Source organism: Atractosteus spatula, chromosome 9 (assembly GCF_055471065.1).
Source record: "Atractosteus spatula isolate fAtrSpa1 chromosome 9, fAtrSpa1.hap1, whole genome shotgun sequence".
In the NCBI taxonomy this organism is placed as follows: Eukaryota; Metazoa; Chordata; class Actinopteri; order Semionotiformes; family Lepisosteidae; genus Atractosteus; species Atractosteus spatula.
This window is the reverse complement of record NC_142714.1, coordinates 46,970,473-46,993,671: the sequence shown is the minus strand read 5'-3', so window position 1 is coordinate 46,993,671 and position 23,199 is coordinate 46,970,473. Positions and strand designations below refer to the sequence as shown.

Below are 23,199 nucleotides of genomic sequence, written 5' to 3'. Positions count from 1 at the left end.
TTAATTGCACATTGTGAATCATGATTATGTGAAAGGCTTTTTAGAGTGCTGTGCTGAGGATAACACTGTAAAGGTCAGTGTTTCACTTCCATCGTGTCTAAACAAGACTTTTATATACAGACTGCTGTGCAGCTTCTATCAATTTGTGGTCATTTCTCTATTTTTTAATGCCATGTTCAAACAGATGAGTAACAGGATGAATATTAGCTGCAAGTAAGACATTTCTAGTAAGCTAAGCCACTGACACTGTGTTGAAAGAGACACTACAACACTGAATTGGCCTATTAGAAAGCTGGTATAAATTTGAGCAGCCAAATGTTTTATGTACCACCTCAAGCAGATTCCATTTTAATTAAAAAGGGTTTTAACATTTAACTTTTTTATTTCTATAATCTGATACATGTAAATGTGAACCATGTAGATATTCCTGCTTGATGCCAGGGATATTTTGTTGATTTTTAATGTAGTATTTTAATCTTTCCTTTTTCAAACCCTCCAATCATGTTAAATCACCTAAATCTGCTACCAGGCAGTTTGTCTGAGTCACGGTTAAGCCTTCGATTGGTTCAATCCCTGTCCTCTGGAGGCCTGGCCTCCAGCTGTTGTCTAAGCTCTAGGGGTTGTTGTTGGGGATAGGCTTGTCACAGTGAATGACAATCCTCAACATGGAACACTTGAATGCATGTCTTTCAGTGCCTTTGGGCTTCCATCTTTTTTTCAGTATTTTTTTTTCCAGATGAACCTAAAAACAGACAAGCAGCTCCACTCTGTCATATGGATCAAAACAAGAACAAAAAGTTCATTACATGCATTTAGCACCCAGAAACAAGAGTCTTGTTATTTTCTTTGAAAATAAGAATCATGAATGTCAGTGGTAAATACGGAGAGGGAGGTTCCAAGACTTTAAATTATATTGTTACATTATTATTTGGTGGTGTTTGGAAGTAATGTTCAAACAGCAATAACTGCTTTTCACTGATGACATTAAGAAAGCTTTTCTTTGGATTTGCCGGTCCATTTTTCACCTCTAAAAGTTCATATGTGATTTGTTTCGTGGATTAAGCAGGAACAAACTTTAGTTTGCAAAGAGAAGATATTTTAAATAGTTTGAATGTTCATGATCATACATGTTATTCTTTTTAGTTCTTATTGCATACGTTTTCTATGGAAGTTGGGCAGGATGTGCAACTATTTTTTGTCCTTGGAAACCAAGGGAGTCTCAGGGAAAAAAAAACATCACAAGGTAAAACTTTTTCATTTTGTAGGATGCATTTCCATTAGTCGTTTGATGATGATGGTGATGATTATGTTTTCTTCAAGGTCTCTGGCATTTTTTTTCACAGTTGGGGGTTTTAAAATGGTCTGGCTTGAAAAAAAAACATTCTTTAAGAACTCTAACCATTATCATGATAAACTGTTTCAGTGACTGTGAAGACACAGAGCATTTGAGCATTTACACCGTTCCTTATCACATAACCCTAATGATGAAGGTATCTCATACACAGTGTGCATTTTTTCATACCTCTGAACATTCTGATGCTGATGAAGTTATTTAGGATTCTCCTTTAATGTATCTTTAAGATAAGGGATCCTGCTGATTGCTGTGTGAGCTGAACAGTCAGCCCTCATCTCTTTTACTTTGATGAAACTACATGCGATTCTCATCTTCCATTGCTACCTTCCTAGAAATTATGTCAAGCAAAGTTACTTTTATAGAATTCCAAATGCTTAAGAAATGTACTTTTCATCTTTCTGCTGATTAACCTTTTTATGTTTTACCCTGTTTTCTGTCTGCTTGCCAAATGAGAGCCATGTGCTTGTTTTGCGTGGTTACAAAAGAAAGTAAAAGATGTTTCTTACTTTTCCAAAAATTAGGAAATAAATTTCACATTTGAGTAATATTATATTTTTCATATTGCAAACCCTTTCCTGAAAATATACATATTCATGTAGTGAACAGTAAAAGAAAGCAGGTTACATTTACAAATGCGTAAGTAATGTCAGAAAACGGGTGTATAACTGATCTTGACACAGTATGTCATAAATAATAAGTCATATCTCTAACATTAGTAACATGGTCATAAGTCAGCATTTTGGACAAGATGGTACTTGAAAATGCATACTCAGCTGATGTCTGATGTTGCTAAATATTTGATGTCAGCTACTAGTTCAAAACTGTTTAAGTGAAAAATATTGAAAATACTGTATCTGGGTATAATCAGGACATAATGTATTATTCTTGCAAAAAGAAAGCCTCTCTTTTCATGCATTGATCTAAACAAACTAAGTTATCCATGAGCACATACATCCTAAAATGAAGCAACAGGAAGTATTTCTTATTTTCTGCTTTTAAAAAGTCTAAACATTCACCAAAATCTAACAAAAAATAAACTTTTGCTTTTTCAAAACTTCAGTTATGTCCCTTTGTCATTATGTTGTACAGTTGCATATATAGTTCAATATGAATTTTGTGATGTAAAACTGCATTATAATTACTGTTGTCATTTGAAAGATGACTGATTCTCATTCTCTTTTTTATTAGTGAAGGAATATTATCAGATATTTTCATGAGGATAATGATTGTTTCCTTTTCAGTTAATATTCTTGTCTTTTCAGGGGAGCATGGACTGTTAGTTTGCGCTCTGGATCCATAACAAGAGTTATCAGTTGTTGAAGCACCCAATATACAGTACATATTGCTGTTTTGTCATTTAGCAAAGTCCATTCTCCCAGTTGCCCCACTCAATTGAGCTGAATAAATGAGTACTAGCTTTTCCTGTTGATTAGTTAGCATCCCACACACATTAAATATTGAATTTATATGATTACATTTTGAATATATTTAATATTGAACGTTTAATTCACATTGTACTTTGTTCAGACAAGCTAGTAGACTGTCATTTTAGGAGCATGCAGTTGCAGTGAGTTAATCATTTGGGAGTAAATATTAATAATCTCTTCACATTTTATAAGGTTAATAGATAATATTATTTCTACTTTTTGCAGCAAGGTGTTCCTTGTGTGATACATGTATGAAGATCTTATTCAGTTGAATAAGTGAATAGTCAGACCCAAGCTATAAAGGAGGAGAGAAATTCTGTATCACAATCTTCAAAACAACTTCGTGCTGAAAGACCATCAAGGAATGCAGACAATGGCATGCAAACTCGTGGACCTGGGGGCAGTTATCAATGCGCGATATTCTCAACTCCTGGGAACCAGCTTGAATTAGCAATGACCTGAAAAACAAACAGGAAATTGTCCTGCAGAAAAGGGACAGTGAACAATCCCAACAAGAATTTCACAACAATAAGCAAAGGGGAACAAAGGAGGATTTTGTAAATCCACCAAGACGTGACAATTTCCCAAACCAACCAATTGATATGGACTGGCCTGATCCAAATGAAAAATTAACCTACACGTGGATCCATGGATCCATACACATGGATGGTAGAGGCCCATATACCCTACATAAAATGTGGAAAGTTGAAAACGATGCAACACACAATGATACAGTATTTCCAACCATCAGGATGGATATCGCCACAATATTTAGCTACCATGACTACCATCACATCAGAAAGTCAGGTGTGTGGTGAAAGGTCTCAGAACAGGCTTTCCCATGTCAGCCTGCAGCCCTGTTTCAGTAAACAGATGCAGTGCAAGAGAAGGTTGCACAGTAGATTCTGCCTTGTTTTTGTTGTGCTACCTTTAAAATGTAGATAGTATTTCTAAATTTGCCAACACGTATCTGGGTTGTTCACAATGCATCAGGCTCTAACCTGATAAATAATTAATTTCACATTCACAAAATCACTACAGTACTGTACATGTGTATATGTGAGTTTCACAGTAGAAAACCTACACTGATGAGTCTTAATAAATAATATCAACCTTACATTTGCAATACGCCAAATTGGAAGTCTTTTTAGACAGTTTTGCCTCATTTGTAATATAAGTTTTGATCAATTTTGTTCATGACAGCTCTGGCCCAGTAAGGTGAGGGGGGAGGTGTCACAGTTTTCATTTTCTTAATTATGTAATTAATAAGATAACTTTCATAAGCAGCTAATTTGTAATGTTAACTCTGCTTCTGTTGCAGCCGGTAATTTTCAGGATAGGCTGCATAACAATCCAGACTGTGACTTTGCAGGACCAGAAATGACTGAATTACTGTATCTTTTGTTGATAGCTTGCAGCAAGTCTACATGCAAAAAAAAGCTGTTATCCAGGTATTCTATATCTGTTAGTGCCAGTGGCAAGCTAACACTGCTTTCTGGATTGATTTAACCTGCAATTTGTACTGTAGGTAAGAGTAGATTACTTTGTCCCTCCACTGTTACACTCATTTCATTATACCTCTGAAAAAGCTTAAAACACTTAAAAATAAAGGAGCTAATCAAAACCACGCACTGCCCACCTAATGCTTTCAAACCCTTAAAACAAGAGCTCCCAGCTAATGCTCTGGAATAAATTCATGATTTTTTGCATTTAATTTTTCTGTGCATATCTTGATAAAAGTTCTCACTTGTTTGCATGCATGCTTATAGGACCTTGTACCGTATGGCAGATACAGTAGCTTCTGAAATAAGAGGAAACTGCGACAATTTGCCTATTGAGTTGTCAGTTGGATTTTTAAAATAAAATTAAATAAAAATGGAAAAAACATCTATTCCAGCATTTTAGTTCAAACAAGTGGGTCCCATAACCTTTTACTGATTTCATAACTCCATAATGCTAATTTCCTTTGGAAAATGTACCTTTTGTATTGACTCTTATACAGTATGCAGTATAGTATGAGCTTTAAAGTTTAAGTTCAGAAACCTACAGTACCATTGCACCTTTTTGTTGTTGTAAATTGTCTTTGCGTTTGTGGATTTGCTTTGGTGGATACACGTTGTATAAGATAAGATAAGATCACTTCATTAGCCATATACTTTTTCTTGCATTAGGAATTCGTCTTTTTCGCATACCCCAGCTTGCTTTCCATAAGACACATAGACACACAGACAGGGAGAGAAGCTTGGGGTCAGAGTGCAGGGTCAGCCATTGTACAGCACCCCTGTAGCAGCTGGGGTTAGGGGCCTTGCTCAGGAGCCCAACGGAGTAGGATTCCTCTGCCAGCTGTGGGATTTGAACTGGCAACCTTCCAGCCTTAGCCACAGAGCCACTGCTCCGCCCCTTTTTTTAAGATAAGATTGTATTAGTAGAACAGAGCATTTCTCAAATTAAATCTGCTTATAGTGTAAAACAGATTTATATGAACCAATGCAACTTCTATGCTCAAATCTTTAGCTGTTGATCATTTAACTAGTCCTTGAAATATTTATGGACTGAAGGCATCAGGTAATGCATTTGAGTGCCTCTACATTCTAAAAACATACTTTCATCATTTACCAGTGCATCATTTACCCTAGAAAATAAATTACCTTATTCCAATGACATTTTATGTTAAAACATGATTTAATACTTTTGACTGACAGTTAAAACGTAAGTCTCCATTAAACCCTAAGATGAATTAGTTATGGCATGTATAAGATTGATAAAGATTTGCAGGTAGATCACCTCCTTGTTTTAAAGAATTGTACATTTCCAATGGAGCTGTCAAGCTTATTTTTATTTAAGTCCAGGATATTTGCACTTAAGATAACAGCCTCAAGGTCAAACTGAAATTTGATGCTTGAGGTTCAAACTGAGCCTGATTTTGCTTTGATATTTGTTTGTTGTGAAAAGAATTCAACATTGTCTGTGTTGTCTACTGTGAACAATGTCAGAGAGAAAACTATCATCAGTCCCTTTTGGGCTTATTGTTGAACACCAGAGTTTACTAAGTCAACATTTTAAACCAATGAATTAATTACATTTATGATCAATAAACTTCCTCTGATCACCACTTGACCCAGTTAATAACGATATACTGTAACAATTTATTCACTTATGAAATTAAAGAGATAAAAGGAAGCTTTCAGTAGACCACATAATGCATTCAAGAAGCATCTGTTCCATTGCTATTAACCTCTGAAAATCACTACAAGTTATATTAATCGATTACTTATGTGTTGCTCTTTGTTCCAAATATTCTGCATTTGAGAAATCCTATGTCAGAGCCAGCACCTGTGCCTTTTGTATTAAATGTGTGTTATTTTTCAAACCAGGATTTGTTCTTTCTTTGAGGCTAATTATATGCTGAGGGAATGTTGTTTGGCAAAGACTTTTATTTGAATTGATTTTATTATGTTACTAGAACATACAGTGTTAATTGAACACTTAATTACCTGAGTGATCATCTGTCATAACTGGTCTTCACAATCAAAAAAATGTTGAAATGTGTTTATATTTTCTTATTTTATGGACACTGTACTGTAATGTTGTTATTTTTTCATTAAGCTGCTTGCAAAGGTGTACTTCAATAGAAATTGAATTTCTCTATATAGTTGGAAAGGGGAGTTACAGTAGTTTTTTACAAGAGTTAGGAAGTACGTCTTACCATTTTAGCCTAAGTTAGGTATACTGTATCCACATACTGTATACCATAGTGTTGTATATGTACTGTAGCTCAATCTAATAGTTAATTAGAAACTTGAACCTCACATCTTTGTGCTGGCTCTTTTGAATGGTATTTGGATTTAGGATTGCTGAACAAAAAGCTTTCATGATGCATTCTTGCATTTACTTTTATGGACATGTTCAGAGAAGATCGTAATCTACGAACAATAGCTCTTGATGTATGAAACAAGATTCTATCAAAACACATTTCTTGCTTTCTTGCTTTATCTGGAGGTAAAACACTAGGAAAGCAGAATGTAGAGCCTGACATTTCTGAATGTGACTGAAGTATCTAACTTTAGCAAGCATGCTTCATGAGATCTGCTGATAGCAGTAACCTGACAGAGACAAAAAGAACAGGCCGGAGAATAACATCTGCTGAAAGAGTGCCACATTGACACAATTGGATAAAAAGCGGAGAAGAAGCTTACAAAATTACACTTTCCACCCAGAGTTTAGTAACGCTTAAAGATTGGAGACACTGGCCATTTCTTTACATAGTATGTGATGTGTGCAAGAGATCAAGTACAAAACAGGGCTCTGAACTGTTCTGAAATCCATTAAAACACTATGGTTAGTCAAACTGAAAGAAGACTCACTTTTTTATTTTAATATCCACTTCCACATGGGAAGAATGTGGTTCTCAGATCAGTGTAGGGTTCAGGTCTTATTGTACTGTACCACACAAATCTCTGTTTAATGAATTGAGAACTACAATAATTATGGTTCTCTATCATACATTGTTATACAGTATTACACATACAGGTAATACAGTACTTCTTCTGCTCTTTCACATTCATATCTCTTCTTTACATACAGTATCTTTGCCACAGACACCTACAGATTTCACTCCTACGTATTTTCATAGTAATAAGAGTTGTATTCCTGAATTGTGTTTCCACAGTAATGAAAAGTATCCACTCTTAAGCTCAAAGACACAGAGCTCCCATTTCAATTTTTTAAAAAGTCCACTACTTGATGTACTCTATATTTTAATTTCAGACACATTTATCATGTGTGTGCAGGTGGAATGTTGCCGCATGAATCATGCTTAGCCACTATACAGTTCTACAGTTTAGGTCTAGTACACTATTTGGTTACTACAAATCTGCAAAAAAAAAAATCCCAAACTTTACAAAAGTTGGAAATGGTTTTTAATGTTTCTGACTGTACATAAGAGTGAGTGATACAGTTACAAAGTTACACAACTTTTAGAATCTAGCATGTGTGGCAACTATGATTCTGAATTAATCTGAATCATGCCATATGTTTATTAAGAAACCAATAAAACATGTCCCACTCTACCAAAAAAGCTTTTTGGTTATGCTGTAGCAATCATATTGTTACAATATATGTTTTTTTTTATCTTAAATACATTGTACTTACTGTATTCCATAAAATTAAATTACCTGCAGTTTTATTAAAAAATGTTAATGCAAAATGCATATTAGTAATATAATGTTGTTAAAAAGCATAGACACTACCTTTAATACCTCTATGGTAGCATTAAAATAATTTAGAATAACAACTAAATTCTGTTGAGGTTTTGTATTAAATATTTCAAGGTATTCAAATCCTGCCCATCTTCATGAAAATGACATGAAGATCTTCACTGTCGTCATTACCTCTTCAACAAAATAACCTTTAATAACACCTTAAGTGAAGAATTCCTATTAAAATGGAACATATCCGTAAATATCTTTGCCTATCAGTATAACCTGAAAACATTGTTGAATAACATTACGGAGTCAAGTACAGTATTTTGATAATTGATCTTTGTGTCCAAACTCTTCATAGAGGAGGAAATACAGAATTCCAGTGCCTGTAAATAAAATGCAAGGTGGTTAGCTGAAGATTACTCTTCAACAGCATAATGCTCAGATGAAATGCATCGTCAAAAAAAACTGTTACCACTTTGTAAGGGTGGTCTGATTGGTGTGGGAATATTAAGTGGCTGAGGACGGCAGGCGTGTGCTTTGGCTCCAGGTTGACAAGAATGATAGCTTTCATTTGCATGCAAAAGCTCCAGCTGTCCCCCCAAGATGGATGGAGGCTCCCTGCTTCATCTTTCACTTGAGCTCCGCATTTTTCACACAATGAAAAGAAAAAAATTAAGCAGGGCCGAAAGATAAGAATTTTCATAAAGTACAATTTCCGCACTCTCCTTGAAATGAAGGTTACGCTTAGGGGTTTTAGCCATTTTTTTTTATTAAAACACCAAAGAACTGTGTGCATCTAAATAAGCATGACACAGCCACCTATTGCTTAACATTATGAGATGCTGATTTGTTGTAACATATGCTGGAATTAGATGTGTGGAGGGTACAATTCCCTTCTACTGTGTGTGCTCCAGGTTTTATTATTATTTCCATTCTTACTGTTTTTTCAGCAGTTTCTAAGGTCTCAGCTTTCACTTACATACTGCATGTACTGTACAGTATATAGCCTTTTTTCCATAATAAAATCAGCTCTTGCCTACTGTAGGCTTCTACATTTGTTTTAGTGTTCTTCTAAAGTTATTTAACTGCCATAAGACTCTTAACTCATTGTTTACTTACTACAGTTACAGTAACTGCATAATCTGTCCGTCCCATATTTATGTTATTTTGTACAGTAAATGCCATTTTAATGAGGTTTCACTTGGATTACATATCTAAATGCAGCTGATCAGCTTTGTATTAAAACATTGAAGCTGTAAAGTTCAGTGTCATAGGGCACTGCATTTGTTTTTACGTTCTCTCTTTTTTTTATTGCAAATATTTCAATAGGGTGTACAAAAATGTATTTTTAAAGAGTCTTCACAAATTTACTGGAAGGCACAATAAGTATAACTCCTACTTGGAACTTCTATTGTTTTTTGTCTATAATGATAACTAAATATATACATTCCCATTAGGTAACCCATTTTCTTTTCAGACAACAGTTATTTATGGGTTCTTAACATTTGCAATCAAGAATGAGATAAATGGGTACAGGTGTTCACATTTTGGTATGATCTGAAGCAGACCTGAATAATAAATTGCTTTTTGTGTCTAATGAGATTTTAAAGCTGTTTGGATGAACAAAGTCTCAGAAGTCTCAAAAAAGTAAGGCGTATGCAGGATAAATCTAAATTCTTCTAAGATAAAGCAATGACATACATTTTTTTAATATGAGAAATTTATTTTAAATTTGTATTTTATGATATACCTATGTGAATAAAGGGTAATAGTATTTTTGTATTTTTATATGCATCTTTACTAACACTTTAAAGATACACTAAATTTAGACAGAGATGGAAGCACAGAGATGAATATTTTTCTTTCACTTAGAAAGAACCTGTACTCTTTTTAAGAAGAACCATATAGTTATGAAATGGTTTCACAATTCAGCCAAAGGATTTGGAATTCGGCATAACGTCTTTATTTGCACTTTCCTACTCCTGTCCACACGAGTACATAGGAATAACTTATAATTTACTATGATGGCACATGTATAAGGAATCTGAATATTATTAAAGAATATGCTGTACTTGTACTACAAAAATTGTCTTAAAGACTGCATTGTGTGTTTCTTTAAAGGAACCAACTATTTCTCATAAAGACTGTAGTCAGCAAAACCAACTAGTTTCTTTTTTTCAATGTAATGTGTATTAGGAAAAACTCCAAAAGGGCAGGGAATCTTATCTACAGAGACTGCCTTCACAGTATACCAAACTGAATCAAAGTGCCCCTTAAATATATTTTACAACTCCAAAAGGTTAATGAGTCCAGCCTCAAACAGAATAATTCATAATTAATTTTAATGTTCAACATTTTTGTGATCTAATGTTTTTTTGTAGAGGATTGGATGACAAAATACAGATAACATGCCATCCAAAATAAAAAAAACTGTTTATGACTCATCATCATGATCTTCATTTATTCAAACAAACAAAAAATGCCTACAGTACAGGCAAAATAAGTGCAACATCTCATTCAAACAATTGACTCAGCAGTTTTCGACAATCATTAATTCAATCAATCAAATATCAAATTTAAAAAGAGAATAAATGCACACACATAAACAAGACACTGACTAACAAGAATAGTGTGTTCATAATTACAAACTATTTTAGACTTATGTGTGCCAAAAAGTTCAAAAGTTGTAATTAAAATACATTTAAACCTTTAAAACATTAAACCCAACTAAACCAATATTATTTTAGCTGTCAACAACAAAAGGATTAAATAACAATTATTAAAGGTTAAACTTAGTCAATTATAAAAAGGTGTACTCCAGTAAATCTAGTTACTAATTCATTCCAATTGATGACAACGTGTTTAAAGATTACGATCTAAAAGTAGATCTCCTCAAAATCTCCACTTCTCATAGTAATGGCTGGAATTTAAAAAAAAAAGTGAAGGAAAAAAGGAGAAATGTTGAACTAGTTTTTATATTTTTACATGGAGTTAGATAAATATACTGTACTATAATTGCACAATTTTTTAGTTCTGAGATAGGCTTGAACACAAATTGTCATGTTATTGCCTTGAATTCTAAGCTCTATGACTTTTGAAACAGCAGAGCAACATGTGTAAAATCCAGATATATTTTTCCCATGTAATTTACTCTTGAATGCTCAAGACATCAAGTAAATGCTTTATCATTCTCTTTCCTTGTATTTTGTGGCACAGAATAACTACACAACAAGCTATAATGTATAGTCAAGTTTATTTTTTATAATGTGCTGAAAGTGGGACATAACAGTGTTTAGTTTTAGTAATTAATCTGCCGAGCTTTTTATAAATCAAAAATGTTGTTTTTACTCAAAGTGGCCTTTGGCATGATGAGTCCTTTATCCTACGCTTTATTAACATACTTGATAATAGAACACTCATGAGTTCTAAAGTGTTACTCATTTGCAATATCCCCTTAAGAGACCATTAGACATTCTCCATTATGGACTTTGTGATTGACAAGCTAAATTACATACACACTCTTCTGTATAGAATGTCTTTTTTGTTGTGAGAGTGAACGTGTGATTGGGAATTCACATGTGTGAATCAATAAAAACCATAAGCAGAAGAAGCAGGAAATAATAATGCTTTAATCCTTCTTTCTTGTCTGCTTATGTTGAAGAGACATCCAGGCCGGACCCTGTGGTTTTACTATGTTGACATTGCAATAGTTTTCAATCTACATTAACATCTAAAATTATAGGATCAAATACACAAAACATACAAAATACAGTGTAAGACCAGCTGTAAAATGTTACACTTTATTTTCATTTTCATTATTATTTCTTGCTCAACGTGTCTTTTTATTTACTTTGAAAACCAAATAAATAATACAAAGACTACCCCAGATGCTGCTTGGTAATGTGCATCAGAATAATGAGAAATTACGAGCTGTTTAGACGACAATCAGAGAAATAGACTTGAAGTGTGGTGTATTTGCAGAAGTTCCACCTGCTGTTCATTTTACATACCGTAGAATGAAAAACAGCATAATTACCAATGTTGTTAAAATGATGAACTTCCAACTCTTTTGCATTTCGGCCTGTCTGTTCTCTGCATTACATCTCTGTTTTGTCTTCCAGCTCTCCTCACAGTCAAGCCTCCTAAAGTGCTGTTCCCCCTGGAAAACCAGCCAAATGTTATTGATGTCCAACTGGGTAAGTCTCCTCCTGGGAATAGCAGATCCTTAACTTTCCTTTTGCTAACAGATGGGTGAAATTACATGGAGCAGGAAAGCTTCATTGCTGCCTTTCTTATATACAGCTCAATTTGATTCTGCTAATTTATCAAAGTAGAGTTTTCTGCATGGTTAGTTTGGTTAAGGTTGTGAATGGTAGAGGAATTTGGTGTTATTCATTTTCTGTTATTAGCAGACCTGGAATAATGTAAGTTTTTCCATCAAAGTTCAATGCCTCTGCATGAGAATTTTGATTTGCTATTGCAGATTTATATATACACAACAATTCTTTTGATACCCTAAAGGTAATTTTTCATTCATACAAATGCCAGTCCAATCCAAGTCTTTTTATAGACCCAAATATACTGTATAATAAAAACAACATTTAGTGGTAAGACTAAGACTAATATGTTTTGCGTATCAGTAGAGTCCAGGGTTCAATCTCCATCATGTCTTGTTGAAGAAGGGTACTAATCACTCTTTTCACTTGGTCATGTGAGAAACAGGTCTAGTGCCCTGTACCTAACCTCACCTCACTAGAAGGGGTCATGAATTTGCACAATCACATACAGTACATAAATGCATCTATTAAAGAAATCCATCTGCCAAATTTTAAATTGCATGAATATCTGGATCTACTGAACTGCAAAATGGATATTTGCATATCTTTGTGTGGACAGTATTTTCAATTTCAGTGCTTTACAACATAATTTACTATACATATAATTCAAGAGAGAAACGACATCCCTCTCCACACAAGGGGATCTCATCACCAGTTTCTAAAGCTTGTTTTCAGTAATGTTACACAAAGGATTTGAAATAATAATACTGATTTTTCTCAAATTTAAGTTTCCAGTTTTGGAAAAGATTTTAATGATTTCGAAAAGATTTGTGTGAATTACTCAGTTCAATGATGGGTTCCTCTTCCCTTCACAATAATCTCAAGACCAAGAAACTGTTCATTTGCAGACGGACCAAAATGCTGCCACTTCCTCTTCTCACAGAGTAATTAAGAAATCTCTCTTTTGTAATTGACAGCAGCTGCTGATTTTCCACAGAATCAAACAGTGTGAAAATGGATTTCAAATGATTTGGTCTGTTTCCTCAGTTGTAGTGCCTTTCGTGGGCCAAGCAGGGATCTCAAGATACACACAATGTTTAAATCTTACAGTCTGCTGAGGGCAGTTGACAATAACAAAGCAATTCAGAGAAACGCATATTTAAGCTGTCTTCTCTTGGTAAATTATAGACTATTATTCCACATGCATCAACACGGAGACTATGAAGAGACAGCTGAAGAAATGAAGTTTCCGAGCCCCTATAGTGCTGAGGAAATGTCTTTTTTCTAGCACATCGTATTTAAATAATATGGTTCTATAACAGCTGGTTGTTAAATACAATCTTGAAGCTTGTAGCTTCCACATCCCTGACTTTTGTTTTTCATTACCATTCTGTGCTTTAAGGATTTTTTTTCAAGGCAGTTACACAAATTTAGTTGGACATAGCTCTCCGTTAATTTGTGCATCATTCAATAATTATAATAATTATTATTCTAATTAGGTTTTAAATTCATGCTATCCCTAAGAGTAAGAGTAAGAGTTGTATAATTTTTAGATTGTACAATTGTAAGAAGATGGTCTTTTTCTTCTTAAAATATATATTTGAGAAATTAAAAGATTCACATACACATTTAGAAAGCTATGTTACCACAGTGCAATAAACGTTATTTTTTAAAATATTATATTGAAAAAAATATTTTCAGTTATTTACCTCATGTACAACATGAAAACTTTTTATTTTGATTTATTTTATATGCTGCAGTTTAACCTCCTTTAAAAGGTATTTAAAATCGTATTGATAAGTATATATGAAGTCATTAATATCACATTGCTTTTTTATATTTTCTGTTGCTTAATAATACAGCCTTAGCAAACAATACATTATTCACTTACGTATAAATTAATTTGAGCAGATTCCCCTGAAGATATCAATGGTCTTAACTAGAGGCTAAAAAGGCACTGATTTTTTCTTGTGATAGTAGGAGCACTGACATTTGTTTTTTTGTGCCAAATACCGGGCAACCACAGCATATGTTTTCTCATTTGAAAATCATATAAAAACATTAATATTAAATGTTCAGCCTTTTACGCAAAATTCTGAAAATATAAATTCTTCTGCTTTGTATTCTTGCACATAGTGTAAGAACATAGATAATGTAAAAATCTGAAAAATTCTTTGCTATTGTCTTGTCTTTTGTCAGTGGCATAGAAAGAAAATCTGTATCATTTCTATTGCACATTTTTTATCTTTACCTTTTTGGTGTGGTTATTATATTTCTGATAGGATGAAGAGCTGTGCAGCCCCAAACCAATTAAACTTAATAGAGTGAGCAGTCTGTATAACACAGCATAAATCCCTCTCATCCACTTTCCTCCTTGCTTTCACAATGCATGCAACTCCATCTGTCATAAGTATTACACCCATGCACATCATGATTTAAGAGGGCTATGCAGAAACATGAGATATGCAACTATTTAGTACACCGTATACTGTACAGATAGATAAAATGGGGACTTTAACTTATATTAAAAAGCATCTCCCCTAAAACATTTGATGATGATGCTTTCTTTCATCTCAGAAAGTTTAAAGTGATTGTAATTATAATGAAACATTAATTGCAGCTATTTACCATTGAGAGCTGTTTTTTTTTTTTGTTGTTGTTGTTGCTGGCACAGCAAACTCTGTTCTTTGATTTAAATCCAAACAACAGCTAAGTTATTTGCCAGTGGCATCTGCAGAATGTCTAGAACCACATTCTGTTTTGTTTTTTTTTGGTAATAGCCAGCCTTTATTGATATAGTTCATAAAATGGTGTGTCAATTCTTTGTGTCTTGTCTTTTATAGTACCCCAGTAATGCAGAGAATCCTGCTAGGATCTTGTTTCTTTCTTTTACCAAATACATTCTACCATTGTGTACTGTGAACATTGAGAGCCACATACAGTATACAGTAGCTTTCTGATGGAAATACACAGTAGTTTAACACTGAGCCACCTTACAATGAAGTAACATTTTTGTTGAAATTGGTAAGAAAGAGGTATTCAAAACACAGTTTTCAGGCCTATAGTCCTTTAGTGCATCTTCACAGAGATATAGAAATATACAGCAGTTAATTCAGTTGATCTATAATTAGTTCAGGATTTGTATTGAATGACGACTACCAGTGTCCTTCCTACAGTATTAGACATAGCTGCAAGCAACTCTGAGCAAAGAGTTACGATCATTCTTTATATAGTATTTTAGAAGGAACATCTTTCCCTGTTAGCTATTTGTGTGAATGATGACAGAAACACAGAAGTAGGAAGAGTTATGAAAGGGAATAATAGCATGTTAAATAAACCTTGGGTATAGACTTAACAATGTGACAGCTCTCTCAAGGCTTAATTTTCCAGCAGTAATTTTCATCATTCCAACACTGACATTAATTTCTTAATGACATTGAGAAGTGCCATACCAAAATTGCTGAGATTATTTTGATGTATTTTATTATTTGTGTTGATGACTATTACCCTATCCATCTCTTATTAGAAGAGCCACTTACAGTATTCTTCTGGGGGTCACAGCAAAACTGAAGCCTACTGTATAACAGATGTACAAAGCACAAGACAATAATAAGTCTACCTACCTGCTTGTACCCTGGAGTAGACACAAGTCCATCACAGGACACACACCAAGGGACAATTTAGATTAGGCAACCAAATGTAGCCAGTGTGTCTTTGGGTAGTAAGAGGAAGGTATAGCATCCAGTAAGAACATCACATGAGAGAGAATGCAAACCCCACACAGATAGGAAAGAATGAATTGCACCCGTGACCCTAGAGCTGTGAGGGACCACCTCTACCTGCCATGTCCTTGTGTATTGCTCTATGAGTCTTAGGACTGCTGCTCATACTGTACTGTATGTTAACAACATATAAGAAAGATTTGAGTCATGAGCACTGAAACTGTAACAAATAAAATGAAGACATTTCCAAATAATGAAACAATAGGTATGAATGTGCCCATAAAGCTGTCTTGCTAATGTGCAAATATTAAGGATCTCCAGTGTATTTACAGAAGTAATTGTCGAATAATTCAACTTAATCAAACTGGTGAACATAAAAGCAGAATGTATCCATGCACAGATAGTTGATGCGAACCTGTGGCTGAACAGAATCAGTAATTAATTGTTGAGCTGTCATGAGTTCTTGCGGCTGGACTATTAGGGCACAGCTGTCTTGGTTTATTAGCCGAAAAGACACTAAGTGCAGGGAAGATTTAATGGCTCCTTGAATATCAGTTCCCTTAACCTTTACACAAGAAGGGGATATTATTAGCTGTAGGGTGCCTGATTAGAAGAATGGGCATCTGAACAGAAGTGACACACAATGAAGAAAAAACCTTTTGACTTTTGATCTATTCTGGTTCGGGAGGGCAAGAGAGTGAATGAGCTGCTTTGCAAGCAGTAGTGGCTGTATAATTTTGTTTATTATATCACAGTACAATGTACTCGATGAAGCAGCAAAGCAATCGTGCATCATATGTATTCACGAATCCGTGTTTTTCAATGAAATTTTAAAATTAAGTAAAAAAAAAATCACCAAAGGTATTAAAAAACGTCTGTCCTTTAACAACTTCTAAAAGCTTTTGAGCCAGAAAAGATCTGTGATTCACATTGTCTGTTGACTGGTGAACAGAACCAGTAGTACTAGGGGAGCTAATGTTTTTGTTCACAAAGCAAAGATAAAAGATAAAATTCCCCCAATTTATCAAACATGTATCATTTTTATCAAGAATAAATGTATGTTAGTATAGCTTCTGTACAGTACATAGATCTATCTGCAGTATATAATCCCCTTCTTTTTGATAAAAGAATGAAAATCAAGGTCTGGTATTGATGACTGAGGTACATGATAATCCAAAGGATTATTGTATTTCAGCATTTATTTTCTGTACCCTTAATACAGTATATTAGAAAATTATGACACCAGTTATGGGCAGAGTGATGACACAGTCAAAGATGTTACTATTTTGTTAGGCGCATAAGTAATCAAGGTCAGAGGTGTCCATTCCTGTTTTGCAAACAGACTTCTAATTTTCGGGGAAAGTTAAACTTTGACAAACAATTTGGATACTTTAACACAATGTCTGACATTTCAAAGCAGTTGTCCAAGTGCAGGTCCTAGTCCAGGAGAGCTCCAGTCCGTACCTGCTTCAGCTTGTTGTATATACAGTGTAAAATGTTAAAAGCCATATCAGAGCCACAGCAGCTCACTGGGCTAGAGCTCTCACTGGTTTCTGCAGGTGAGTCCTTTCCCTGAAAGGGAACATCAGTGAGGGACAACCCCCCAGCAAAAATAATTCCCACTCATACAGCTGGGTATACTGGAGTAACTGGGGTAAAGTACGCTATCTGTAGCTTGACACCATTAAATTAACAATTTATAAACACTTGGACCATTGTCACTGTGATCAATATTGCAGGTTCTTCTTAAGCAATTTAGAGATTTAATTATGCCTTATTCTGAGTACTCTTCAGCCTTCAAGAGCCACAGTTATTTTAATTGAACAGATCACTTACTTAATTCATCAATAACATATTGCCAAAGCTTAAAAACGGGTGACCTATAAGGCCAACTGAATTAGAGCTGTCTTGTACCAGGGTTAGACACCTTTTCTTTACTGATTTATTGCCTTTGTTTTGCCCATTAATAGTAAATCCCCTATATCATATTAAAAAAAAATCTTTAAATCTATAATAACAAACGGGACAGAGAAAATGAAGGAATTGTACTGTGTACAGTACACCTAGCTGCAAACTTCACCAGGACCAACAGATTGACAATGGACTAATCAATTAATCTGTTTATGTCAAGAGATTGGACATGTTTTCAGTGATTTCACAATGTTTTGTTTTGTTTTGTTTTGTTTTGTTTTGTTTTGTTTTGTTTTGTGGAGCCTTTCTTTGTAAAAACCCTTTTAAGCTGAGAAATAACAGACCAATCAGACTTTATAATATCCAGGAACTAAGACATAATGTACTCTATTACAGTTGTTGTACTTACACATACCGTACGCTGAGAAGAATATGATACAGAAAGGCATCCTATTGAGCTTTTAAAAGAATCCCATGTCAAGATGACAGAATAATAGCAGGAGAAGAGCTTGAACAGCCCTCGTCTCTCTGTTAGGACCATTTGAGTTGTTCTGAAACTCATACATATGTTAATATGTTGTATTTGGGAACTCAGGTTACGAAAACAGCACAAAAGCAAATTGCTTAGTTTTCATAAAGTAGATCGACAAAGAATCTACTGAATCTTGAAATTCAATATGCACCTTCACAATTTAATATTTTTAGTTAGTTTCTCAATTACCATTTTAGGAATACACAACGGTGGATTGTTTTCATGGAGTAGTGTTTACAGAATGTGAAGTGGTGAGAGCCTCAATAGCTTTCTGATCCAATACTCTCTCATCTTGCCATAATTCTGCTGCAATTCATTTGAATCATTAAACTTGTTGAAAGCGGTAATGTTACCTAAGCTCCATTGACTGATTCTGTAGAGGAACACATACTGGGGTGAAGGTTTTTCAAATTACAGTTAATAAAGGTTGAGTGCCTTTGCAATGTTGCAGACTCAAAAAGTATTCCATTATTTGCTGTATAACCCATACATGAGCCTTGCAAGCCAATATTTAGGGCCAGTATTATTTTAGTATTAATTTCAGCTTCCCTATCATATAGGTGCATAATGCAACTTCTAAGGGTCACACATCTGTTCCATTTTCATGAAGTCACTTATTCCTAGTAAGCTTTGTGTCAACTCAGAGACAATCCTGGAAGGTACAAAGAGTACCACTTACTGGCACTCAAGTAGATACAGTATATAGGGTCAACTTAGAGACACCAATTCACTCAGCCAGCATGTACTGTATTGAAAGGTGGGAGAAAATCTGAGGATAACAGAAGGCACTGCACTCCAGATTCAAACCCAGGACCAAAGAACTGTGAAGCAACAGCACTAACAGCTATGCCACTGCACCTCATAAGGAATTTCCATTTTAATGACTTACAGTATGATATACAGTACATTACAGTAAATTCTGGTACACAGAAGCCCTAGTATGGCACAATAATATTTAGAAAGTGTCTGAGAATTCCTATGAAAACTCAAGTCCTTATTTGCTCTTACATGTTTCCAATAATTAGGACAGCCATTGTGAACCCTTGTAATTGAATAATTGGATTTGTGCATTATATATTCATTGTAACCAACCTTACCTCCATGGTTAAAATCCTGATTGTCTGGGACAATTTTGGGTAGGCATGCCCAACCAAACCAAAATAAATTAATTGCAGAAAAACCTATATTTATTGTGATAGTAAAACTCTAGAGACAGCTAATATCTTTGACGAATGACTGGCAATAGACCATACTCAAAAGCTCTGTCCATTGCTAAATAAGAAACTGACAAACTGACAACAGGCTTTTTACGGTCAATAAATAATAGAAACTGGCAAAGAATATATTGTCACCTTGGTTCCTATTATCTCTTGGCCATATTTCTTATGTAAAAGTTTATACAATGTTTTTATTTTTAAGACAATTTTAATAATATTCTTTATAGTTCTGTGTATTCACACTGTATAGTAGCCCAGTAATTATAATTCTATTGAAATGTAAATAAATACTATATCTTTATTATTTTGTTTCCTTTTGTTCTGGAGAGCACTGGCCCTTTATCCAAAATGTTTACATCTACTGTAGGTAGGTTAGACTTACCTACAGAAGCAACATACAGATGGAATAATCTCTACACATTTATCAAATGTATGCTGTATGGTTCATATAGGGATATGCAGTATTTTAAATGAAAACCAATGAAAACCGTTGACTGACCCCGTACGTGACTTAAAAATACGTACAGTAAGTAATGAATGTTTTGCCATTAAAGAACTATAAGTGAAAGGAAAAGAAAATGAATTCCCTTTCTGTTATTTGAATTCGATGGGAAATTTTTGTCCTCAGTTTAAAGTCATGCCATAAATACTTGAGCCTATTATAATTGTCACTGCTGATGGTTTCTGAAATGTCTGCTGAATTTTTGTTTACGTAGGTAGGCCAGTTGGAAATTGCCTTGAGGATCTATCACTATGTCAGTTTAATTGCTCTGTGAATATTAAAATTGAGTAGCTCTTCTGACCTCATCATAATTAAAGATGGTCATTCTTCAATGGAAGGAACTGCTCTTATATAGGCAGTTACCTTTGTAGACTGCTACTAATTAGATCCGAATAAAATGGGCACTAAGACTTTTTAGACACTCAGGCTGAAAAATAGTTCTCATATGCTTCATGGCTTACAGTTAATAACAATAATGAAGCTGTGCTATAGAGAGACTATACTTTGATTTTTTTTTAACGTATTGCAGAAAATCATCATTTGCAATTCATCATGGATGGTCAATACACATAACGAATATGGATCAAACTAATGACTCAATGAACTGCTCATTGACTAGTTTGTTATTCTAGGGGATGAATTATGAAGGTTTTTAGTCATGTACATATTAAATGTGAAAATATTTTTTTCTTTATTTAACTAATTAACATGTTTTTTTAATTTAAGATGTTGCACATACTGTACGTGGATCCAGACCTTAAAATAAAACTCTTCTGGATTCTGCATTGCATTTTTCATTCTGAAAAAGCAATTAGGTTTGCTTTCAGTAATTCCCTAACCTGTTAAGCAAAATGGGCTCAGCTTGCAGTTTGCCTCTCAAAGAGTCAGAATCTTTTACAAATGCCCCTCATCTGCGTATCAAAATGGTGTTGATAAATGTACACATTTTTTTTTCTGACAACCTGTAAAGTTGTAGTAGAGCTCTTTGGGCTGACCTCCATTGTGGCTTTTGGCAGATACTGCACATTCTGTGCTGCACAAGAAGAACTAATTAGTTGTGCATTGACGTGTCACATACTGACAGGAATTTCTCTACTCAGCAGTAGAGATGCATATTACAGTGGTTCCTGCTAGAAATGCTACAAGGATCCTCACCTATTCAGTTTTTTCATCCTTCATTTGGTAACTAATTCATGCTCCACACTAGGGTGCAGTATCAGCTGTATGACACCTCTGGACCACAGAGGGAACCTAAATCATCTGGATGTTTCAAAATAAAATATTTCAGTTTTCCAAAACACAATTTGTTTTGTAGTTTTATGTACAGTAGATTACGGAAATGCTCAGTTGACACCCCAGGTAGGGTTAGCATTCACACACTACTTTGACAATTTTTAAGCTCAGGGATAGATTTTGGTTCCCAAGTCAGGTTAAGGATGAGTAGTTTTTAGCTCCTATCTGAATTTTTTTTCCGAAAACTCTCTGGGGCCTGGATGTCACGGTGCACCGCGTGGCAGTAGTATCCCAAATCTGAGTTGGTCGGATCAAACGTTGTAACCAAGCATTATTGAATGTCATTCCCTTGCATGGGCTTTGATCAATGGTCTTGATTGTTTCCCACTCATAGTTTTTGGTTTGGGAAACATGTCAAAATCCTATGCCCAGAGAAGATCAGACATACTGTAGATTGCGGAAATTCTTAGTTGACACCCCAGCTAAGGTTAGGATTCAGACACTACATAGACAATTTTTAAGCTTAGGAATGGATTTTGGGTCCCAAGTGAGATTTAGGATGAGTGGTTTTTAGTTCCTATCTGAAATGTTTTTTTTCGGAAACTCTTTGGAGCCTGGATGTCGCAATGCACCTCGCGGCATTTGTATCCCAAATTTGAGTCGGTCGGATCAAACGTAACCAAGCATTATTGAATCTCATTCCCTTTCATGGGCTTTGATCATTGGTCTTTATTGTTTAACACTCATACTGTATAGCGTTATGATAATACATTCAGTCATTTTAGTTTACATTTCTTTAAATGACTATTTAGTACATTTAGTACTATTTAGTTTTTGTTACATGATATACAATTACAGTTTTCTACCATAATAAATGACCTTTCCCAGTATGTGATCTAATGAGAATGTTAAAGAGCTAAAATCTACAAACCCTATAGCTTATTAATAAAGACATTTACATCAGGGACTGAACCAAGTGTCTCATTATTTAAGGGAGGACTGCTTTTTCACTTAACCAAGTGAAACAGGTTTTATTAGCAAGACCAACATATGGTCAATCAGCATAAATTCAGCTCAGCCACAAGGAGTCACAGCTGCATACAGCCTTTGTGTCAGCTTAACCGAAGCTTGCCCTCCAATCCACACACCTAAACCTGTGCTTTCATTGAACATGGGCTTAGGATGTTTGAAAGTCAAGCTTGTCATTACGGTCATTCAGTGTCCCTCAGGTACAGAGTAAAATCCCTTACAAATTGGCAAACATCCTGTAGTCTATGAGGGAAAGAACAGTGCAGATATATTATAATAGAATTAAATTACCTCTTGCAACCATCAGGGATCAGAATCAGCTTTTTGGCACCAGTTCAAAGAATGGGAGTTAAGTAAGAGGACAATGGCTGAGAGAAGCCCTGGCAGACTTGCAGTTCAAAGGCTAGCTCATTGTCTACTTGAGCAAAAGAGCTAGAATTTAATAAATCAACCCATATAGCAGGTACAGATCAGGTCTTAGTCACAGCAGCACAGAAGATGCTCACCAAGGTTTTCACTGCAGTAATTCTACTCTGTTGTGAGCTGAGATACAAAAAAGGGATATAAATGTAGTAGCATAATGACAATTTTGCAATACATGGGTTGTAGAAGCATCAGCAGCTAAAGCGTAAATATAAGATATTAGTTTTTAAAGCCTTAATATAGCCTTTACTTATGTACAGTAATTACACACTTTTGTAATTAAATTAAGCAATATTTCTGTATTACTTTTAATTACTTCTGTTTCATTTACTTCTTTTAATTCCTTCAGTTCCTGCTTTACTGGGGTT

The 23,199-nt window shown here is 34.6% G+C and overlaps 1 protein-coding gene across 1 annotated transcript in view; it reads left to right on the top strand.

Moving 5' to 3' along the window:
• The window catches only part of LOC148828670 (X-linked interleukin-1 receptor accessory protein-like 2), an 80,545-nt gene that overhangs the window by 33,168 nt on the left and 24,178 nt on the right, over positions 1-23,199 (top strand). The window contains exon 3 of the mRNA XM_088926050.1: positions 12,107-12,181. Within this exon, the coding sequence (XP_088782176.1) occupies positions 12,107-12,181 (75 nt within the window). The remainder of the gene's footprint in view (positions 1-12,106; positions 12,182-23,199) is intronic.